General features: G+C 51.3%; 1 protein-coding gene across 1 annotated transcript in view; it reads left to right on the forward strand.

The window, feature by feature from the left end:
• The window catches only part of Phactr3 (phosphatase and actin regulator 3), a 196398-nt gene that overhangs the window by 160633 nt on the left and 11757 nt on the right, over window positions 1-24008 (forward strand). The window contains exon 8 of the mRNA XM_032904910.1: window positions 5766-5919. Within this exon, the coding sequence (XP_032760801.1) occupies window positions 5766-5919 (154 nt within the window). The remainder of the gene's footprint in view (window positions 1-5765; window positions 5920-24008) is intronic.

A 24008-nucleotide genomic window follows, 5' to 3' on the forward strand; every position in this document is an offset into this window, starting at 1 on the left:
GGTAGGGCCTCTGCAGAGACAGCCAGTATTTCTAATACTGAGCCATCTCTCCAGCCCTGTTTGTTTTTGAGATAGGGACACTGTAATCCAGGCTGACCCAAAACTAGGTAGCTGAGATGACCTTGAACTCCTGATTCTTCCACTTCCCTGCTGGGATAGCAGGTGGTTGCCACCACGCCTGACTCTTACATAGTGCTGGGGTTTTGGGGCAATTGCACCTCTTTGTCTCTCCACAGCTAATATTGATCAGCTCAGTTTTCCTGGTCTGGGGGGACGGCTCAGTGGCTAAGAGCATATGCTGCTCTTTCAGAGGAAATAAGTTCAGTTCCTCACAATGTTGGGAAGCTCACGACTACTTGTTAACCCCAGTTCCGGGGGACCCAGTGTCTTCCTCTGTGGCCCTCAAAGGCCTCCAGAGAGGCCTATACTCACACATGCACGCCCACATACAAATACACATAATTAAAAAATAAAGTATTTTTTTTAAAGCTCGATTGCCTTCAAGAGAATTAAATACGAATATGTCTATACACTGCAGGCACCATCCCTGTGCCTCCTCTTTCCTTGTTCAGATTTCAGGTTTCCGCCCGAAGGATTTCTTTTTACCATTTCTCATAGCCATTGATTCTTGCTGCTTTCTAATTTCTGAAACAGTGCTTGCCTTCATCCTGAGAGGTATTTTTAGCATGCATTGAGTGTGGGTCCCCTGAGTCGTCTCCCATTGAGTGTCATCTCAATGTGTTGCTTCTGGGTGGCTCTGGGTCCTTTCATTGTGCCCCAGTGTGCCTATCTGTCTGTTGAAGGCACTGAGGTGTTCTCTCTGTCAGCCATGGTGACGACAGGCTCTACATGAGCTCCTTCGTGCTGCTGGAGGTTGGCCGAACCCTTCCCGCATCTCTGTAGGCGTGGGGAGTCTCGGTTGGCTGACACACATCGTGAATCTATTTCTTGGTTGTCGGATGCTCTTCCAGTCCTATAAATATCTGTTGAGGTTTATTCTGGGAAGCAGCTCGGTTACTTGGAAACGGGCTCACGCATCCCGCTCTGGTTTTTACAATTTCTTGGACAGAATTGGAACTAAGCTCCAACCAGCCGATTGCTGCTTGTTCCCGAGACCAGGACCGTCTCCGAACCCATCCCAGTGTCTGGACAATCACAGCATATTCCAGCCTAACTGATGGCCCTGAAGCACAGCCCTGAGTCTCCCAGTGTCCTCAAGCTTCAGGCAGGCTCTCCCTGGCCCTCTTTCACAGGCAGATGCCAGCTCAAGGCGTTAAGGGACTGTGCACACCTTAGGGTTATTGGTCCTTGCTCAGCGTTTCCAGGTGTTTGTCCCACAAATTCCAGCTGTAGGCCCCTTGGGCTTCTCTGCTTCATCATCTCAACTTCAGCTCAGTTTCTGAGGCTCTCAGGTTCCTGCAATCTAGCATCCATTCTGAGGCATTGGCTGGACTCCTAGGGTGTCTCTCGTTCAATGCCACTCTCTCTAGCTTCCCTTCCATTTCTGCCGATTTTCAGCACCTGAAAATCATTTATACTTTGACTCCTGCTTTGCTTGGGGAGAAGAGGATCCAGTCCACTTGCACCAGGCAGTGGATAAACTTGGGGTCTCACTTCTCCTTCCTTTTCTTTCTTGGCAGCTTCTCACAATGGAGCTCCGCCCGGACTCGAACTCCATTTGTGCTCTAGCTTTTGTTTTGGGTGTGGAGGCGCCTTCCTTGTAGGGTCTGTCTGTCATACTCCTTGCAGAGTGACCTTGCGCATGTTGTCCAAGTCCAAATGTAGCAGAGCAAGCAAGCAAAGCCCCCACCACTGCCAAGCTCGCTTGATCCATTTCTCTCCACCGAGTCAATATGCTTTAGGCACTCGAGGCCACCACAGCTGCTCTTGTCCCATCTCTTTCTGTCCCCATCGTTGCCTGTAGGTACCAGGATTGAGGCAGGCACATGACAAACTGGTACAACTCTGACTCATATGAGTGTCATGCTGAGGAGTGTAGGTGCTGGGGCAGCCCTGGGTTTCCCTCTGGCCTGTCACTTGCTGTCTGGCAAGGCTCCAACAGCTCACTTGGCAACCGAGGCAGACACACCTTTTATACATTCAGGTACAGGTACAGGCCCAGGGGTAGGATCTGATTTCTTAGGCTTGCATGTTAAGAAGTCAGGTCTGCTGTGGCAATAGTGAGCTCTTGGCAGTCAGTGGTAGCCTCCAGAAGCAGAGGGAGATATGCAGGATAAAGTCTGAGCCCTGAGCACACAAGTGTGTGTGTGTGTGTGTGTGTGTGTGTGTGTGTGTGTGTGTGTGTGTGTGTGTTTGTAGGGGCGGGCATGTCAGAGCTGGGAGGACACAGGGTTGGTTCTGTGGCCTGGGAGGACAGAACAGGTAGCAGCTGAGGGTGTCTATGCCTTCACAGTGTCAGGGTGGTGGAGGCAGGGATTACCCATTACCCATCTTCCCTCCTCTGGGGTGAATCATGGAGGCTAATGGGGCTGAGACTTGGGGAACATTGTTGAGCCTCACAAGGTGTGTAGCGTGCATGGAAGCCAGGTGCAGCCCCATGCTATGGTCTGCCCTAGGCTACAATCAACCCCATGCTTTGGTCAGGTGCTAGCTGGGCCACTCCAGTACCTGAGGAAGAAGCCAGCATCCCATGGTCCTTCCCAACATTTGGAGTTTCTGCTTCTGTCTCTCTCTCCTTTTTTTAATGGACAAAGGCTTGTTTTATTTTAATGACTGATCATGTGAGGCCACAGCCAGGCCACTATGTACAGACATGAGGGGAGCTTTATTTCTTGGTCTCTTCCTCCTTGGACAGCGTCTTGATGATCTCTTCCTTCTCGACCTGAAGGCACTCCTCCTGGTACTTTCTTGCTTCCTTGGTCTTAGACCTGGGAGCCTCAGCTTGGTCAGCCAGGAGTTTCTTGCGGGCCTCGTCTGCCTTCAGTTTGTGTATATGATCTGTGAGAATCCACTTGTTTTTTTAATACATTCCCTTTGACCTTCAGGTCCAGGCTGTGATACATATGGCAGTCAATCTTCTTAGATTCCCAGTATCGCCTGAGAGGCCGGCACAGGATCCTCATTCTTCTCATCCAGGTCACCTTCTCCGGCATCCGAGTGTTGGCGGTACCCTTCCTCTTCGCTATGCCCATGTGCCTGCCCTTCTGTCGGGCCAAGGTGTTTTTCCAGCAGTGAGCCCGGGAATGGACAGTCACAGGTTTCTGGATGATCAGCCCATCTTTGATCAGCTTCCTGATCTGCTGACCATAGTTGGCGTTGGTGATTTCATTGGTCTCACTGGGGTCTAACCAGACCTTCTTTTTACTACAGCGGAGGACACTAGAGGCAAGCCTCGTCTCCATCTTGAGCAAACTCATGGCTACAGACGCAGCAGCGAAAGGAAAGAGCTGCTTCTGTCTCTTGAACAGCTACTTCACTGTCACTGAGAAGCTGAAGGAGAGGCAGGAATTGAATCTGTAAGCTATGCCTCATTCAGAGAGTTGGGTGACAGAGGGTTAACATTGCAGAGGTCTGTCCCCCAACTCCTACCATCAGCAAGAAAACTGAATGGCAGCAATGGCTGTCAGTCAGTCATAGCTGTCCCTCTGGCCAAATGATTAGCCTTATTTCCGAGATGGACCTGTTGAGTTTCTCTACCCATTACCTCTTATCCTTGTTCCCCTTATTGTCTGTCACCATCCTGGGGCCTTGGAGCCTCAGATGCCTTCTGAGCTCACAGCAGCGTTTGTGTGAGTCTTGTCTACAGGACAGGCTACAAGACACTGTTCTCTAGGCATGGAAGAGCCCTGTCTGCCCGCTATGGCTTGTCTGATTTCTTTCGGCCAGGAGGCGTGCTTGCTTCTAAATGTGAGGATTCTAGATCAAAGATCAAAGACTAGGAAAAAATTAGTATGGCCCTGAGTCCTTGGAGCTATGTGGACAGGAAGTCCCGTCTTGATTTTCAGTCTTCAGCTTCTCCTCCACAGTAGACAGTCTGTTCTCCAGATCCATCTTCCTCAGGACCAGTTCTGTCAGGAGGAGTCTTTACTATAGACGCCTCTCCTCTGGAACCTTCTCTTTGTTGTTATTGTCCCCTGAGTGCTAAGTAACAGACCTTGGTAACCTCCAGACTAGACCTTAGTGAAGACATAAAGAATTTCTTCCTGTGGCCCTACTGTGTGTCCTGTGGCAGTTCTGGAGACTTGGAAAAATCAGATGATACTCAATTCTCGAAGATCTCATGCAGGGAAACTTTACACTCCTGACTAGAGGTACCGTTGAGAGGCTCTCTCGGTGAAGATTGAGTTTAACCAGGTTTATAATGATGACCCTGAGGCATTCACAGTGTCTTCCAGACTCATCTGTGGGGATACCACAGTCAGTGGACCCTTACGGTTGAGCATGCCACAGTGTCAGAAAATTGCTGCCTTTCCCTTACCAGGGGACAGCCCCCAACATTCACAAAGAATTCCTCCTTAGATCCTTGAAATATCCCCAGTTCACTAGGTCACCACATCCTTCAGAAAACACCAACTGGAACTGTTGTGTGCCTGGCTTCTTCTGACTGTGAGCCAACAAATTTAGGATGCCCTGTCACAGCAAAGACACGTCCTCAGTCATTGCAAAGCCAGTAAGGCAGACTCAGGACCGAGTCTGCACCAGAGCCACTTACAGTAACCTCTTCTTTCTCTCTAAGGCATATGATAGATGACTCCTATTAGACATTCAGACCTCGGCAGACTTGTGTTTTTTTTATCTCCCAGATTTCTCTTAAGGGATCACATTCTGTGTATTTGTTTTATGTGTCTGCTGCACGGTGGGGGCTGGCCCTGTCCCAGGGGCTGGTTTTCTTTTCTTTTGTATTTCTCAAGTGATGTGCATGGTGTGCATGCATGCGTCCAAACGCTGAGATGGAACTGAGCCAGGCAGACCCAGAGCCAACCTGGTCATGCATTCACTTGCAACATTCTTGGATGACTGACTCTGATATCCACACGTCTCTTGGGAGAAGTGGATGTCATTGAACCGATCTCCAGAGGAGGAGACAGATGAGGACATGTGGTTAACAGCTGCCAGTCAGGGTGCCAGTTCCTGATGGAGACCCTGACCCAGCAGTGTTCTACTGCTCAGAGAGATGTCATGCATAAACAGTGCCGGTCGGGCAGCGGGTAGGCAGGGAAGCCTCTGGGGTGGCGTGCTGTATGTACTGAAAGCACATGATGTGGGAGGCACTGGAGAGAAGTCAGCGCTACCTGGGGCTGGAGTCATAGCCACCACAGCTAGATATTCTCCGGATATCACCAGAACACCCCTTGGTGAACCGGTGGTCTGCACGAGTCAAGGAAAATATGTGAAGGAGGGAGGGTCACAGAAGAGAGTGTCTGGACAGAATTGCTGACAACATGTCTTTGCTGTGATAGGGCTGGCTACGTACAGACCCTCATAAAGTCCATCCAGTTATCCCCCTCTAAGCTAGTTGCTATGAAATTCATGCAGATGGCTTTGAGAGAGGATGTGGGCCATGGCTACCCAGGTCTCTAGTTCCTGGACACTTGGGACGTGTGATACTGCTGTGGTGGAGCATGCGACTGGGGGCCTAATGTGTATCATGCACCCCGCACTGCCCACCGAGCCTCTGGAAACAGCACAGTGTAGCCCGTGTGGGTTGTCCCGTTTCAGCTCCAGGCCCCTGGATCTAGCCCCTGACCCCATCCACTGAAGGCTACATCTGTAAGACCTGTTTCTCATCCTGGTGGGTCTCACAGGAACATTGCCGAGGAAGTGCAAGAAGGAGTTGCTGGCAGTGAAGCTGAGGAACCGGCCCAGCAAGCAGGAGCTGGAGGACCGGAACATCTTCCCCAGGAGGACCGATGAGGAGAGACAGGAGATCCGACAGCAGATAGAGATGAAGCTGTCCAAGTAAGTGAGCACGTGCAGACCGATGTAGAGGTTCGTCCGAGCCTCTGGGACTCACCTCCCTCAGTGTCACACAGGGCTCACAGGTGGATGTGGGATCTGCAGTGGGTCGTTCAGCCCTTGGCATTGCATGAGAACACAATGCCTCTGTCTTGGGGCTGCCTGTGTGGACTCAGCAGGATCCCTGACCTCCACCTGTCGAGTTCCCCAGGACAATCAAAACTTTCTCCGGATATCATCAGAACACCCCTTGGTAGACCAGTGGTCTGCACGAGTCAAGGGAGATGTGTGGAGGAGGGAGGGTCACGGAAGAGAGGGTGTGGATGGAATTGCTGACAACATGTCTTTGCTGTGATAGGGCTGGCTACCTACAGCCCCTCATAAAGTCCATCCAGTTATCTCCATCTAAGAATACAGGTCCAGCTTTGCTCGTTCACCCGAGTCTTGGGAGGAGCTGAGCTTACATGAACGAACCCCACTTTTTGGGTAGAACGTGCACCACATGCTACGTGCTACAGGGTGAGAGAAACACTAGCATCCTTTTACTCTCAGTCGCAGCAGGGTCGGGCTCTCTGCCTGTCTGTCAGTGGGTTCCTATACCCTCTGGGGCCCACCAGGTGACGGTTACTCAGCAGCCAGTCTGTGCCATGGGTCAGGCCGGAGGGAAACTGCCCCATGTTGGGCCACAGAGGGCAGGGCTAAAGAGCATTTATAGATGGTGAATCTGTAAGTGGTGAGGCTATAGCACACGTTCAGGATGTAGGACAGACTAGGGTGGGTCCTAGAGGGTGGTGCTGTGGGTCACCTGCAGAGGGCAAGGGCTTCAGGGCACCAGCAGGAGTGGGACTTCAAAGGGTGAGGTTGCGAGTCACCTGCAAGCCCCTTAGCTGCAAAGGGTGGGCCTGGAAGCTGTGGGGTCTTGGTTCGGGAATGTCTACGGAAGACAAAGGCTGTAGGACCAGGATTCCCCTCTGCTCACAGAGCTGGGAACTAATTTTAGAATCTAGGATGTAATATAGCAGCTTCTCGGTTTCTCGTCGCTATGTCTGAAAATGGAAAAGGATCCCAGAATTAGACACAGAGAACAGGAGGCGGTGAGTCTCCCCCGGAGGTCAGAGGTGGCTTGTGGTGTCTCTGTGTCTTCCCCACGGGGATGGTCTAATTGGCCCTCTGCCTGCGTGCCTTCTTAGGACCATCCACATTCTACTGCTGAATAATTCAGCCTCCGGTTGTCATGGCAACACATCATCTACAGAATTCCCGAGAGTGTTTGGGGTTTCCATAGCGTTTTTTATTTCTATTTCCAAATCTTAGATTTTTTTTTCTCCTTCTGTGGGCTCCATGTCTTCTCTGAGCAAAGTGATTCTCGCCTTCCGCCCGTGACACACCCTGTGCGCCTGGTCTGGTTTCCACAGGGAGGTTGAGGTCCTCTCTGCAGGGGTAAAGTTAGGTGGTGTTGCCTGGCCCTTCCTACAGGGTTGCTGAGTTTGCTCTCCACGTGGATGCGGGTGATTGGGTACAGTCCTGGTTTCACATGGGGCTATGTCCAGGGAACAACCTGCAAAGACCTGTGTGGCCCTCTGGGCCCTGTCCACACCCACCTAAGAGTGTTAAATACAAAGACACCATTGATTGGATTTCACACTGTAACATGGGTCAGTCTTATACTGCAGACCTTCCTGATTCAGTCTCCCCATCTGGAGTCACCAGAGTGTGCTACTGGACCTGCTGGCTGTCACCTTCAAGTACCGAGCACATTAAGGAGAGTAGTTTACCTGCTGCCTTCTAAGTAGTCCTTACTTCTACACAGCGACCAAGGGACACACTTGTCCCCGGCTTATTATGCTTCAGGGAGAGGGTGAGATGTCTTACCAGGGTGCCGTGGGAGGAAAAGTGGGCATAGGAATCAGACAGTCAGGGAGTACCCAGCCAGCCTTCTGGGAAGTGTTCTGGACGGTAGCAGTTCTCAGTCAGTGCCTCCTGCTGAGAATTCTGGGGTTCCCTCTCTTACTCATTGCTTGAGGCTGTCTTCTGTGGGTTTCTCACTTCATGTGTGGTGTGCTCAGAGCCCGGGCCAAAACACTATACTTGCTGCAAAGATGTCGACGCCCACGGCAGGCGGGGGGTGGGGGAGTTGAAGGAATGAATGTAAAGTTTCTCCCCCACGTTGCCTAGAGATGTGAGATCACCTAAAGTGTGAATATCCAGAAATGAACCTGGCCTCAGAAAGATAGGTTCAGATAGCCATCAATCTTCCATCGCAGCCGTGGCTACGGGTCTCTCCTACTTTGCCAAGAGGAGACAGTGAGGCTATCTGCTTTTTAAGAAGATTCTAAGTCACTTAAAGGAACAAGAGCACATTCCTGGCAGGAGGAACTGTCTGGGAACTGCTACTGTGATGGCCAGGCATCCTCATGGGCTGTTTGTCATAGAACAAGGCATAGAAGCCACCAGCAGGCCTCCTGTAGAGTAAACAGGCCACAGGTGCTAGTAACACAGGCTCCCTCAGAGCCCCACGGTGGAGCAGACGACAGCCTTGTCCCTAGAAGAGTTGGTTGGTGGTTTGCCTGGACCAAGACTCTGGACAGGCGTCTGGAGTGATGGGCTGTACACAGCCTCTCGTTTGGGCTCCCCGGGGAAGGCCTTTGTTCTGGGGCTGAGTGAGAAGCTGATTAAAGCTCAATAGCATCCTTCAGGGGTTGGCACTTAGCACATTAGCACAGCGGTTAAGTGATCCCCAGCTCCTCTCTGTACATTGTGTTCCACTGCATTGAGAGCAGAGACGGCTACCACTGGGCCACAGAGAACACAGGGTCTCAAGGAAAACAGCACCAGGTGCACTCGCACGGCCAGACAGAAGAGCCACCTCTCCCGCTTGCCCACCTTGGACTCTGCAGTTGAACAAGAGGGTCGTGTGATGCTCCCAAGGGTGGGGTGGAAATTGGGCACTGCTCCTTCGCTGGGTGATGTGAGGCTGCTGAGGATGCAAAGGAGGCTTTGCATGGTGCAAGCTCTTGGTTTTGTGGATGCGGGGCTTTGGAAATACATAATCTGCTTCTAATTGCTCAAAAGCTGACCCTATCTGGAGTGTTGCACACCCACTGGATAGGCAGAGGTTATACTCCTAACAAACTTTAGTGCATCCCCCCTCTCCTTCACATTCCCCCCCCCCTCCCCTCCCCTCCCCTCCCCTCTCCCTCTCCTCCCTCTCTCTCTCTCTCTCTCTCTCTCTCTCTCTCTCTCTCTCTCTCTCTCTCTCTCTCTCTCTCTCTTGCCCCTAACTCTAAGAGTGGATGTGAGCCCAGTCCACCATGGCACCTTAAGCCCTGTGGGCATCACCTTGGAGACAGCCACAGTCGTAAGGTAGCTGTTGCTTGGGTCCGTTTTGCAGTCCGGGGGCTTGTTTGGTGCTGTGCCCTCGTGATCCCCTTGAAGGCTTGCAGACGTGTCCTGGAGTGGATACTCTGCACCGCTTCAGTTTTCCCATGAGGAGAATGAACACAGCACCAAGACACGTGACAGCAGGTGGCCTGTTGGTGGTGTGAGGAGCCAGGGCCGTTTGTGTCAACAAGCATGAACTCAGCACTGCCCCCAGCCCTCACGGAAGCAACTAGTGTGCAGGAGAGGGCTGGAGGCACAAGATGTGAAACAATGTTACTCTGAGGTTCAGCAGCTTTGTGTTGTCCCGTGGGGCTTCCGCCTCTTCTCCCTTCTCAGGGCCGGCCTAGTGCTGTCCTCAGAATTATATGGCAGGCAAGGAACATTGGTGGGTAATTGTTCTTCTGATACGTTCTGGTTCCATATCTGACTCCCAGGGGAGGTACGTGAAGTGCAGGTCTCCAGACCTTCCTCCCATGTTCCCAGCGGGGGTGGGGGAGAGGGAGAAGGAAAGGGAGAGGGGTGAAGGAGGGAGGAGGAGGGTGGAGAGGGAGAAGAGAGGAGGGCGAGGGAGGAGGGAAAAGGAAGGAGGGAGAGGGGAGAGTGTGTTTACTCCAGGCTAGCTGGCTTATGAACTTTCAATGGTTCTCCTGTCTCCACTCCCATCTCACTGCAGTGCTGCGACCGCTGATGTGTTCCATGTCTGGTTTTGTGTGGGCTTTGAGGGCTCAGACTCAGGTTCATGCTTGTGCAGCAACTGACATCTCCCCAGGATCTGTGTTTTAACAGCACCTCCATCCCAGTGTCCCCCCTACTTTATGCTGTTATAGCCTCTTTAGGACTCCTGGGAGACAGTTCTCCAAGCTTTAATATTAAAGTGATCCATGTTTCTGCTTAGCCTGTTGCTATTTTAAGGACAATGTACACTTTATAATTAATCTGTTAACCTTTGTTGCTTTGCCCACCAAGAAGCTCAGAGCAGAGTGCACAGCTGCCTGTGACAAATGTGTTGTGTTGTGTTAAGTGCATGCTGTGTTTAAGCTCCTGATATATGTTCCTTTTGCTTCATTTTATTGTTAAGAATGCAGTTTGTGGACAGTTTCAAGGTCTATTTCTATATTTAACAATTTCAGTGGGAACGCCTGGTCCTTTTTGATGGGGGCTGTGTCAGTGTACGGGACATTCTGCCCTCTGGTCTCCTCTGGAACAAGGCTTCCTTGTTACAGCCCTGCCCCAGATGTCCATTGGTAACCATGCTGCGGCATCGTTGGACTGGATAGTCAGTGTGCCTTCCCTCCCAGCATGAGGAGACTGTTGGCTTCAAGAACCTCGCAGTTTAGATAAACCTACAGCGATGGTTTGGGGACATAACAGAGGTTTATGTCTTTATCTTTTTATGGATTGTTTGTATAAGATGTAAAAATGTTTTAAAATGGCAATGCTGAGTGTTGAAAATCTTTAAAACAAAAACCAGATGTGTTAAAAATAAAAGAGAAAAAAATAAAAAGAGTGGAAGGGATCAGACACAGATAGGAACTGTCTGATACTGCTGTGGATCCCCCGAGATCATGGACGAAGGGTCGTGGCAGGTTTTCTAAAGGGATGTGTGGATGATACACCCTGATAACTATGAACTTAAACATTATGTAAGAGCAAAGGGATTCTCCTGCCCAGTTTACAAGACACTTACATAATAGATCCTAAAATGTAAATCCAGCAGTGCTGTGTGAACATATGAATTATAATAGTGGATTAAATAACAGTGCCCAGCCTAGCCAGGCCACCGACCTTCCCAGCTCACCACTGAGCTGCGTGACTATCTGTGAGTGGTGCAGAGAAGAGGCTTGAAGAGAGAAGTGTCCTGGTGTCCTCTGGGTCCCCTCTCTCGCTGCTGTGTGGATACCATCCATACCTGTTCCAACACCTGTGTTGCGTGCGTCCTTGCATTGACATGGGTATTAACGCATGCATAAAATGTGCAGCTCAGCCACACACTGGCTTCTCGTTTGACCTCTCCAAAGTTCCCTCTGCAGCTCAAGGTCCCGCAGGAATAAGACATTGCTGGGAAGTGGCCTCACATCCCACAAGTGTCCTTATGCTCTGGAGAAGCAGGACACAGTGTAACAGCTGGGCTCAGTACTTCTGCCTCGGTGCACATTAAGACCCAGGGACAGAACACACGGGAGACAGCCTCCCCCAGGTGTTTGTAACATGAGGCACTGTCTGTTCCAGGCCAAGCGGGAGATGATCTGTGTCTTGATAGTTACTGCTGGTGCTTTGTAGCTGAACCTGTATCCACAGCAATGCTCTTACAGGACGGCATGGTGCCAGTGGTCTTATCTCTGACCAGAGCCCTGTGTGGGGAGCACCTCTCATACTCTGTTGAGGAAGAAAGGAACAGAGGCCATGGTCATGGCATCTCAGACCTCTGATCCCAGTGCCCAGCTCCTAACCGCCCAACACCATTGATGCTACGACCTCAGGTGCTCTGCACACATCTGTGTTCGGTGGCTGACAATGTCCTGTGTCTAAAACTCATAGTCTGATACAGGCTGTACTAATGAGGTTGGTAGCATCACATCCTTGATCACTAGTTATTCTTCTTCTACCAGTATCTGCAAGTCGGGGACTCTGCTCTCAAAGGGGCATGGTAACACTGTTTTGTCTCTTACTGAGGAAAGAGTGCAAGCCTCAGGTAACAATCTTTTAATAGGGCCTTTCTATGCTGATTCTGAATGCCACCCAAAGAGCACTGCTCTTCTTAGGAGGCTTGCTACTTGTTGCTCTACATTGCTAACAGTAACAGTAAGAGCAATGGTGAAGGTACAGGAGAGTTGCCTAACAGTTTCAAATGTCCTTGCATTTGAATGCCCGACATAGTGTACACCCAACTACAGAACGCCCAAGTTCATGCAGTATGCAGCCGAGGGGGTCTAGGGGTTGCATGAGTAGATATGCTCCCACAGGTATAAGTAAGTCAGTGCATACAACAAGCCAGATGGATCAGCTGCCTGCAGAAGACCCCAGGGGTAATGACCAGCCCCCGAAAGAGTTGCAGTGGGCATCAGAGACAGGTGTGATGGGTTCTTAACAAACAGGAAGGGATATAGCCAAGTGATGGACTGGTTGCAGGAAGGTAAAGCTGTAACCACCCAGGAGGCATGTGCTTGCCCTGCTCAAGTATCACTGCTGAAAGGGTTCCATATGTGATCGCTTACTCCAGGCAAACATATGTGGTCAGCTCAACATCACTGACCAGACAGACCTTCTTTGACTGTCCCTCCACAACACAGTTGACATGACCCCACTCTGTCTTTCTCCATTTCCTTGTCCCAGCTCTCTGTAACATTCTCAGTCTGGGCATGCTAACTGAATTCTGCTCATTTTATCTGAGGAGTTGGTATTCTAAGTAGATACTTTAAAATGGCGCATTGTTAGGTCTGGGAAGCCTAGCGTGTTACCCAAAGGATCCTAACAGACCGTGCTACTGGGAGGAGTGTGTGTGTGTGTGTGTGTGTGTGTGTGTGTGTGTGTGTGTGTGTGACTGTAACAGTAGATGCAAATAAACTCTGTCTCTGTCTCTCTGTCTCTGTCTCTCTGTCTCTCTGTCTCTCTGTCTCTCTCTCTCTCTCTCTCTCTCTCTCTCTCTCACACACACACACACACACACACACACACACACACACACACATCAGCTCACATCCGTGAATACCAGGAAGTCATGTGTACCCCTCCAAGGAGTGCCTTGCATGCTGAGGTCTATACTGGGGACAGTATGCCTTTCTTGCTAAAGTCTGAGCAGTAACAAGGACCCTAAGGAGCCCATGACACGTCATCACATCAAGCCTGTGAGCCCCAACCTCTGATCCTGAACTCAGTCCCTAACCTCACTTTCACCCCAGAAGGACATCTCAGCCACCCACCATGCCCTGTTTTATCCTCACAGGGCAAACCCCGAACGATCTCCTCTCTCGGGAAGGGCCCCATAGGACCCTGCAGGTTTCCGGGACAAAGAAAAACACATTTCCTGGGGTCCTATTTTAAAAGGAAGCCACATGCTATGGTTTCCAGGAGACAGACAAGGTTAGTAGCCTGACCACCCTGGAGCTGGTTCTGGTCCCTGCAGGAGTATAAGCAGCTACCACTTGCTGCCCATCCATCAGAGTAATGATGTTAGAGCAGAGAGAAGTCAGATCACCAACCCTGTGAGGAAATGAGAAATCTAAGAAAATATCAGGCTGGCCTGGGGTGCCCTGATCCCTGGCTCAGTTGCCTGTGTGGCTTCACTTTACTTGGACGGCATGGCGAACACCAGAGCCCCAACACACACCTAAGTTTTCCTGTCCCTTATGTAACCTTCTCCAAGCCTCTCTCCTTTTCCCTGCACCCTTCTCTATGCCCCCAGGCTGGGAGATCTTCTCAGCACTGTTTCCAGCTTTCTGAGTTCTCACTGTGTAGCTATGGCTTCTGAACTGAACTGCTCCTCCCAGAGGGAGGTTCCTGTGTCTCAGGACGCTTCTGAGACTTAAAACATCCACTAGGCACCTCCTGAGTATCACACACCAGCAGTAGCAATTGCTGGGGATGGATGGAGGGGGAGGAGAGAAAGTCAGAGGGACAGAGACAGAGGTAGAAACAGACATTGAGACAGGACACACACACACACACACACACACACACACACACACAATTCAATACATTTGCTCATACACACACCGTCACACTCTCTGCTTTTACTCTCCTTGCTGGATCCTTCCTCTGTCTCTGAGTTTCCTTATTTTATTTTATTATTTTATAATATGGAGTCTCATTTAGCCCAAGCTAGTCTCAAATAGACTGAGGATGACCTTGAACTTCTGATCCTTTCAGCTGTACCTTTTGAGAGCCGGGAAGGCACATGTGAGCCCTCATGCCTAGCTTGTGTTTGTTTTGAGAGGTAAGATCTTGTCTGTGGGAGTGAGCATCTATTCAGCAAATGCTGGGAACCTGGCTGACTCAGTGTGCAGCCTGACCTGCTCCACACTGACAGCCCTCACTGCCTTCCCTGACAGGGGGAGGGTGCGGTGGGACTCACTGTCCCTCGGATCCCACTCTTGTCTGCTGGGAGTCTCAGGGTGGTGCTGGGGAGTAAGGATCAGACAACAAAAGTTGATCAGGGACAACATTCCACAGCAGGTACCCACTTCCTTCCTTGTAAAGTGGGTCAGGCTGTGGGCTGGACTCAGGGAGATCCCTGTGGAAGAAAACGAATGAACTGGAGATCTGGAGTCTGGTCAGTTTGAGCAGCTTTCTGGAGAAACAATGCCTGTCTTATCTTAATTTGGACTTGCCCTGCAGCCAAGGTCCAGTATCATGTAACCTGAATCACTGTGTCTGCTGTGTCCGGGATGGTTATGTCTATCCCTGCAGTCACCCTGAGAGTGTATCCACTGCTGCACAGAGGAGTCTGTGGCTCGATAGCTGGATTCCAAACCCCAGAGCAGCACCTAAGCCACGTGGCTACTCAACCACTCGGAGTTGTTATGGTAGTCATTGTGCTGACCGCCATCTTTGACAAACCTTTACCACCATGGTGAGCATCTTCGGTGGTCATCGCCATCATCTTTGTCTCAATTCTCATGTTCCCATTATCCACGTCTTCTCCAGCATCTTCCTTATCAACATCCTCACTACACCCCTCCCTCCTCTTCCTCATCGCCATTGTCTTAGCAACAACCCCCCCACCATCTTCAGCCTACTTACTCCTGATGGGTCTTCATGGAGGAGAAAGCACTCTGGCAATGTGGCTTTGCATGCTTTTGATTCCCAGGGTCCGACTTGTGCGGGGACAGAGCCCATAAGTGAAGCTAGGTCAGGAAGTATGTGCTCACCCCTGCCTGGAGGGAAGGGGCTCTTGGGATTGGCGGGGCCGAGTAGGGACATTGCAGATGCTGTCCTAGCTGGGGACACTCCTGATCAGTGGTGTGGTTGGGAAGTTGGTGTCAAGCAGTGGCTACCCTTGGAGGGCCCTGATCCGCACCACTCTTTTCGTATGTTAAGTGCAGGGAGGAAGTCTGTCTGACCATTGATCCCAGCAAATCCCCAAGCATGGTTACTGGGCCTTCCTGTAGATCAGTAGTGTCCAGCAAAGTGAGCTCAGGTCGGGTCGTTTTGTTTTGTTTTGTTTTTGCCTTGGTCCCACCATACCCCCTGGCCTTGGCTCCACCTCTGTTCCCAGCTGAACCTCATGGGAAGGAGACTGCCCAAGTACAGTCAACCTTAGAACTGCCCTAAGAAGAGGGGCTAGGTAGGAAGTGGGAGTTTTCTCCTGAAGGCTCTCTAATTCTGTCTTGGCAGTAGGTAGGAGGAGGAGCCAAGGAAGAAGGAAGGATGGACAGATAGACGAGTGATTGGGAAACATCATATCCTTTAGGGAGATGCTGCTTCTCTACAGCTTGGTTCATGCTGCTTCTCCACAGTCTGGTTCTAGAGCAAAGGTACAGCCCTGTGGTTTCGAGATAGTCACTTGGGTTTTTATAAATGCCCACCCTGTTCCTCATGTGCTATCTGGGATGTGGGCATCTAGAAGAAGCTGGGGAGGGAGGAGATGAGGGAACATTGAGGGCCCTGGGCAACTGGACCAGTGGTACCTCCCTTCCTTTGAAACATCCTTCCCCATTACCACCGCAATTCAGTCCAGCCACAGAGACTTCCTGAGTGCCCTTGTGTGGCCCTCTGTGCTGCACACGGCTGCCGTTCAGAGCTCACGCCTCAGCGCCAAGCCCTGGAGTTCTATCACATGAAATCACACGTGCCTGTCCGTGGCATCAGATGCTGTGTCCAGCCACACCCCGAGAAGCACTTAGTTCCCAGTATGGTAGGTGGGAGCTTCCCGTGGGAACAGCCCCGATGCATCTTCCACAAGAGGCAAGAGAGAACAGCTACCCCAGCAGTCCACACAGACTCCCCAGGCACTCACCACACCCCACCCTTCTTTCCAGCCCCACGCTCACCCCACAGGGGCTCTTGAAGCTTTCCTCTCTGGCTCTAGAATGTTTCATCTGGCTTTCATAGACGTGGTCCTTTACTCCCCACAGCAAGTCAAGCAGTCAGTGTACAGAAAGCTTAATTGAATTACCGAATTCCAGCAATAAGCACAGCTGGTACCACAGGGCTGGGAACAGTAGCTGCCACCTCTGGATGGGGAGAACAGAGCTCTAGGGTCATTGTAGGCAGGGTTGGTGTGCAGGTCTGGACCTGGGAGAGAACAGACCCAGAGCACAGCTTGGCCTCTCAGGCAAGTCTGCAGCTGTGTGCATGGGTGGGCTCCCTCCTGCTTCAGGAGTCTCTCTGCTTTGAGGCCTTTGCCTCTTTGTGTCTGGCCCACTAGGGGGTTCCACACTAAGCTCAGAGTCTGCTTTCTGCTGAGGTAGCTGGTGAGGGCTAGACTGCAGCTACTGTACCCTGCCACTTGATTCTTTGGGTATTTGGTTGGGCAGCTGGGAGGGTGTCCATCTCGTCAGGCTGACATCTTTGACTTGTTGGACTCTGACCACCAGAGAGACAGGATGGGCAGGTAGGTCAAAGGCAGATAGGACCCCACAGTTAACTCCTGGAGATGCCAGCATTGAGGCAGAGGTTGAGCAGAGCCCGGGTTTTTTTGTGAGTGTATGGGTAGGGTTGGGTGTGGGCGTGTCCACACGTATGCCCACATGTAAAGCCAGAGACCAACCTCGGCTGTCACTCCCGGGGATGTCATCTGCCCACGTCCTTTGGGTCTCTGATTGGGCCGGGGTTTACCAATTAGGTTAGGCTGGTCAGCAAGCCAGGGATCTTTTTCCTGGCAGGGAGGTGGTTCAGCTGGAATCACCTGAGTACAATCACAGGGGCCCAAGTTCACATTCCCAGAACCAAGTTACGCTGGTCCATTTGCTATCCGGGAATCTGCTGGGAAGCAGGGGAAAGATCCCCGGGGCTTGCTGGCCAGCCTAACCTAATTGGTACGTGGTGGGGAAGGGCAGGACGGGCAGAGCTGGAGCACGGCTCCTGGTAGGGCTTTGTGCCAGCCAGTGTCATGTCCATCTGGCCTCCTTCCAGGATCCCTGTCATGGAGTGGATGAGAGTGGCTTCAGGTGCTCCATAGGTCCAAGAATGGTTAGCACAGGGACTTCTTTGGTGACCCTGACCTGGGCTCCTGTGGGACCAGTATTAGTTCTTCCTGGCTAGACTCTGCCTTGTCTGGGACCAGAGGGCCAAGTTGGGTGGCAGGGATTCAACACATGGGCTGCCCTTTGCCCTCTGCCCTTTATCCTTGGCAGCACCTTGCTGACCAGCTTAGGCATATCCATGTAGTTTTGTCCCTTGCGTGAGGACAGGAGGGACCCGCGGACCTCTCTAGTAACTGGTGTATGATGTGCACAGGCTTGGCCCTTGTCAGCACCCAGCTATGGTGCTGTCTTGGCATCTAACCCTGCTCGCATGCATCCTTGCTCTGCCCTCTCTGACCCATGGGCTCCTAGCTTTCCTCTGCATAGTAACAGTGGTACTTAGACTTTCCACGGGCAGCTTACAGTACAGGTCCTGTGATGGGCAATCTGTCCTTCCTCTCCACGTGTCCCCAACACAGCTCTTTTTTTTTTTTTTTGTCTCGAGGGCCTGAGAGTCTGCTCATGGAGGATGCTGTAGTGCCCTCTGGGTCCATCTGTTCTGAGCACCAAATCACTATGGAGAGCAGAGCAGGAAGGGCCAGGTTGATGCCTCCTGGGTATCCTGGGATTCATCTAGAGTAGCAGGTGCTCTTGGCTACTGGTCTTTGCCTATTTGCCAGGTAACTGGAAGCAGGACCCACCCAGACCTCGTACCCTAGGAGCTCTGACTCCTGCCACAGGGGGAAGGTTTACCTGGACTTTTGAAGACAGTCTGATTTCCCACACAGTATGCAGAGAGGCACCCGTTGGGGCAGAGATGCATGGTAGCCCTTGGCAGGTCTGCCAGCCTTGGGGCCTCTGGGAATTCTGGGATAGGATCATGGAGGGTCAGTGGTGGGTGCTCCTGTAGTGATTCTGTCCTGATCCCTGAACAGTGAAGACTTGTCCCCAGCGCCCCCCACACACTCGACTTTGAACGTCCCCCCGATGCTCCCAAGAACGTGGGCTGAGGCGCGTGGACAAACATGACGCACCTTGTTGAAATGGTGTGCAGACCACTTCCTGGAAAGCAAAGGCTCTGGAACCATGGGGAAGAACGAGCCTTGTTCTGTTCAGAGCCTTACCAAGAATCTTCCCTGTGTTTCCAGAAGCATCTGCTCCAGGATGTGACGGCATCCCATGGTGCCCGGTGCATTAGCAGCTGATGTCATCCTGATAGGCTTGTCACTACCGTGTAGGTGTAGCAATGCAGTTCTCACCCCGTCTCCTAACAAGGTCGTGTCTGAGCTCCCGCTTAAGATGTATGCTATTTTATGGAAACTTAATTTTCCCCTTTCCCCTCATGTTCTGAATATGACATAACATTGTGTGTTTGTGTGTGCGTGCATCGTGCATGTGTGTGTGCGTGCATACGTGCATGTATGTGTATGCATGTATGTGTGTGCATGTGTGTGTGCATGTGTGTGTATGTGTGTGTGTGCGTGCATACATGCATGTATGTGTGTGTGTGTGCATATGTGTGTGTGCATGTATGCATGTGTATAAAGGTCCACAGTGCCTTCCTCAGTTTCTCTCCATCCTTACTTTTGAGATAAGGTTTCACGCCAAATTAAGAGCTCAGTGACCCAGCTTGGCTGGCCAGTCAGCAGGTCTTCCAGTTTCCACCTCCCCAATGGTGGTATTGCAGGCATGAGATGCTGTGGTCCATTTGTTTACATAGGTGCTGAAGATCAGAACTGGGGTCCTCATGCCTCCATGGCAAGAACCTTACTAACCGAGCTCTCTCTCCTGATAGCCGTGTGAAAGTTGACTGGAGGCAAAGCCAGGTGGCAGTGTGTGCTGATCAATGGAATGCAGGGCTGGGAGGGCTGGGAGTTGGGCACCCCAGCCCCAGGAGCCCATCTGAAGCTGTGGCCATGTCATAGCAAAGGACTCAGCAGGAACGGGAAGTGGTGCAGGAACCCTCATGAACTGCCCAGCCTTGCCGAGGACACTGGATGGAGTTCATCATGGGGTTTCATGAATGCCAGCTTACAGCGGGGCTAGAAGGGAAAAGGACTCTGGGTGGCTCCCACTGTGCTCAGGTGAGAGGCTGGTGGCTTGGATCTGGTGGATCCTAGGCAGGCACATAGACGTGGAGACTCCCGGGGTACAATTGGAAACAGTGTTGCCGGGTGAGAACCAATTCTAAGACAGGCATTAGACACTGAAGAAGCCAGAGGTATGAGAAGAGGCTGGCTTTGGACATGGGAATGGAATCACTGGGTCCACACTCACCCTTATGTCCAGAAAGTTGGTGTAGGCAGCTGCTGTGACAGGATCACTGTGAATGTGTGTGAGTGTGTGTGTGTGTGTGTGTGTGTGTGTGTGTGTGTGTGTGTGTGTGTACATGCACGCGTGTGTGTTAGCAGCTGGACTCTCCCTGGGAGAGCTTTGGTGAGTGAAAAATGCACTGGTCAGAGGTTGTGATATCAGTGTGGACACACACTTTCCTCTCTAGGTCTGAAGCTGGCTGGGACCTCTACAGAATGCTCAATCCCGGTCTCCTCATAGCTGCTTGCTCTTGTCATGTGGGGAGAAGACCATTCTACTCTTGACTTCTATTCTCCGGGTGTCCTATCATCCAGGGGTCTGTGACTCAGGGTCTAAGCCCTATCACCTGCCTGTTTTGAGGACAGCAAGCAGCAGTGAGAAGAACTTTCCGTTTTTCTGGTTTTAGAGCTGAATAGTGGTGTTTGGCACACCCTCATTGGGGAATCCCAGTATCATAGTGACTCAGGGCTGTCTGAGGGGCAGGATTGCCTCCCAAAATAGCCGCAGGCTCTGTGGGTGCAGCACCGTCTGCTCTCCAGTGGCAGCCTGTCTCTAGGAGGCGTAGCTCTTTGAGAAGGAACCTCTCAATGTTGGTCCAACACTTAGTTAACCTGGTAGGATACCCCGAGTGGGGTCTGTGTTGGGATGACACTACGCTGGTAGCTGCATGAATTCACTCTTGTGGAGCAGTAACAAAGCATCCCTTCTTAAGCTAGACCCACTGAGCCTTGCCTCACGCGTCTCGAAATTTCCCGTGGACCCGCAGTCCTCTTGCAGGGAGCACCAGGTAGCTAAGACCATGTTCCAAGGAGGACTTAGAGACTGCTGTCCTCTGAGGGCCTGATGTGAGCTGCTTCCTGCTTCTGTCTCAGCTGGTCCTGATGGAGATCCTGAGACATGGGCGGAGCATCTGCCCACTGTTCAGAAGAAAAACCAAACATCAGAAGGAATAGGTACCACATCAATATCACAGGGCTAGTGTCAGCTTTCGAATGCGTTTACTCCTGTCTCTGCCTTGCACCAAGGCCCTTCTCCGACAGGAGGATGGGTGAGAGTCATGTCATGGAAGCTGCAAGTTTATTTGAGCAGAGGATACCCAAAGAACTTAGAACTAAGGTGAAGGGAGTCCGCTTTCCAGGTAGGAAAGTATATGAGTTAGGATCACAGGGTAGATTAAGGCCTGGACACAATGACGTGGGGAAGGTGTCACAGGGGAGCTTTGGGGGGATGAGGGACAAGCAGATGTATTGAGTAGATGTATTGCTGCCGTGGCTGAGGTAGCACACAGTGAGAAGGCTCAGTGCTTCTCTGAGGGTTGCTCTGTCTTTATACAAGGCTCCTGTCATCCTTACACATACGGCGGAAAGGTATTTACATGTAACGGCATGGAATGTGTTATAGAAAGGAAAGCATCGAGACGTCTTTGCCCACAAAACCTGATCCCTTGCTTTTTGGATTGGTGATGTGTATGTCTTGGGATGGCTTTCATGGGCACACAACAGCGTTTAAGAGAGTGATACATTGAGATGTTGTACGTGAACGTGTGCGTGTGAAGAGAGCATCCAGGATCGTCTTTCCTGGCGATTTTGAATTACACGTGATATATACAAATGCTATTGTCAACTCTTCTCATCCTGAGGGACAGGATACCAGTGTTTGTTCTTTCGTGATGGCTGTCGCTTTGTCCCAAGGCAGCAATCACTTCAAGTCTACACTCTGGTTCTGCGAGCTCAGACGTGTATGTATGAGTGAAATCAGGATATCTGTCTTTCTGCATCTGCCTTATTAACCAAGCACAATGATCCTTTTACGTTGCCAAGAACTACAGGAGTTTGAGTTTTTTTCTAGTGGCATAGTATTTAATTGTGCACATATATATTTCAAAATTTCCCTTTTGTGTGTTCATACATGGGTAGGTCAGAGGACAACCTCAGGTATCATGCTCAGAAGTACACTCATTTCTTGAGACATCCATCCCCTTTGCTTGGAGTTCACAAAGCATGCTAGGTACCCACATGTCACCCACCTCTCCAGGGCTGGGCTTACAGGCATGCATTGACCACCCCTGGCGTGGTACATGGTTGCTGATGAGTGCGTCCTTGTGTTGTGTAGCAAGAGCTTCCCTGACTGGACCGTCTCTGCAGCCCACATTTTCTCTGTTCATATCAAAGGATACCACAGATGATTCTGCATCTTGACTATTATGGGTAGTGCTGTTCCCAGTGTCCTCTTCACAAGAGCTCTGCAGTGTCCGTCTAAAAGAGCATGTGTTGTGGCCCTGGAAGGGGCAGCTAGACTGTACTTTGGCAGCTCCCAGCATTGACCTACTCTACGTCAACCGGCTTTCCCTCCTCAGTGTAGTTAAGCCCGGTCTGACCCATATCAAGACCTTCTTCTAGGTCAGCCTGGGTCTAAGCTTTGGGTCCCAGCATCTCACTAAATGTGAATAGTGTGCCTGGCCCGGCCATCTGGAGAAGCCTGTGATAGCATTTCTCTCTGACTTAGTCTGGGGATTCATCTGACAAGTGGAACCTTTAAGCCGGGCCAGAGACCCCTGCAGGAAGGTCACACACACTGAGTCCTGAATAACTCAGTGACCACAGCCACTGCGTGCAAACAGGCTGCAGAAGTGTGCACAGAAATGGCCTCTTCTTGCTGGAGGCCTTTGCTAACTGGAGGCAGGACACTCTCTAGTCTAGGGCAGCTGGGGCAGTGACTGAGCCATTTGCCCTCGGTGATGCAACTATCCCAGCCTGTGGCCTGGGGGGTCTTGGGGACATCCTGGACATCCCTGACCCTGGGCAACTCATCTATTAGAAGAGTGAAGACTCTCAGAGGAGTGCACACAGCAGGCAAGCCTGTCCATTGTGTGATCCTTGTGTTATTTAAAGTGTGTGTTAATCAGGGCATCCTGGGAACTTGGGTAAGAGAGAAATGCGAAGTCCTCTCCCTGCCCCTTGGATACCTCTGGATTTGTGTCCTTGGAGTGTCAAGCCACCTTCCACAGATTACTTGGTAGCCCCCCTTTTGTGCTTGTTCCCCAATGTCAGGAGTCACCTCATGCTCCCAGCTCTAGGGAACTCACAGGAGAATGGAAAGGTACTTGGGAGAGGACAGTGGCTCTTGTCAGATGCACTGTGTGGTCCAAGGCTGAAGGTAAGCAGAAAGGCAGGTATCTGACTGAGAGAAAGCAGACAAGCCAGTGCCTGGGTGCTCAGCAGCTAGGGTGGGGCAGGCGGGGGGGAAGGACACCAGTGTGAACCCCACATGTGCCTTCTGCCCTCAAGGCACACAAATGGCACTGGTTGGTGTGTCTCTCTGTGTGTTTATGTCTCTGTCTATATGTGTTAGTGGAGGAGCAGGGTGTGGATCTTGCTGGAGGAGGGAAGATGGAGGAGCGTCTGAATACCTTAGGGAGGAGGGCATGTCAGATGGAGGAGGTCATGTATGAGGGAGAAAAGTGAGGTAGAGGGTGGAAGCATCTGATAAAGAGTATGTTTAAGGGAGGGGACCTGAGTGTCTGATGCAGTAGCCCTTTCTATGGGTTCAGGTCCACAGTGGGGCTACCAGCAGAGTGGGAACCCAGGCTCTACACAGTGAGGGACAATAGCCATGATGCTGATGTCTACTTACATTCCATCTGTGCTGATCCTCTTAGCCCTGTAAGTTGGTGAGGTAGGATATCCCTGCACAGGCCTAGGTTGGGGAGAACACAGACTCTGGTAACCAGTGGCTAGGGAAGAGCTGAGTCTGGTTTTTCGAAGTTAGTGTGGTGACCCTGGGGGACCCAGCATAGCAGAAGCTTGCCAGCCATTCACGGGCAGGAATGAGGAGGTGCAGTCACCCCTTTATTTCAGTGCTTACCTGGGCATCCCACCCACTGTATGCTGGCTACCTCTATTGGAGTGCCTCTCTACACTCCAACCTCCCATGTCCCTCTGCCACCTCTTCCTTCCTATGCCCCAATTGCCCATTCTTGGAGACACAGGGAGCTATAGGTGGCTTTCAAGTTGACAGCCACAGAAATCCACTGAGGGGGTCATTGTCCTATTAGCGCCCCTGCACTAGGTCCAACAGGGATTCATAAACATCTGGAATCCATGATGTTTGCTGGCAGAAGGTGGGGTACACACCCAGCCCATGCTGTTCCTCCAGTCTTTTAACACTCTTTCCTCTGTGTAGACCGGATGTTACTGCCTTACAATATTTCTTTCCTTGGGACTTTTCAGCCCCATAGTACTGTACTTAGCTACCCCATCAAGCCTACTGTGGGAA

Source organism: Rattus rattus, chromosome 5 (genome assembly GCF_011064425.1).
Source record: "Rattus rattus isolate New Zealand chromosome 5, Rrattus_CSIRO_v1, whole genome shotgun sequence".
Taxonomy (NCBI): Eukaryota; Metazoa; Chordata; class Mammalia; order Rodentia; family Muridae; genus Rattus; species Rattus rattus.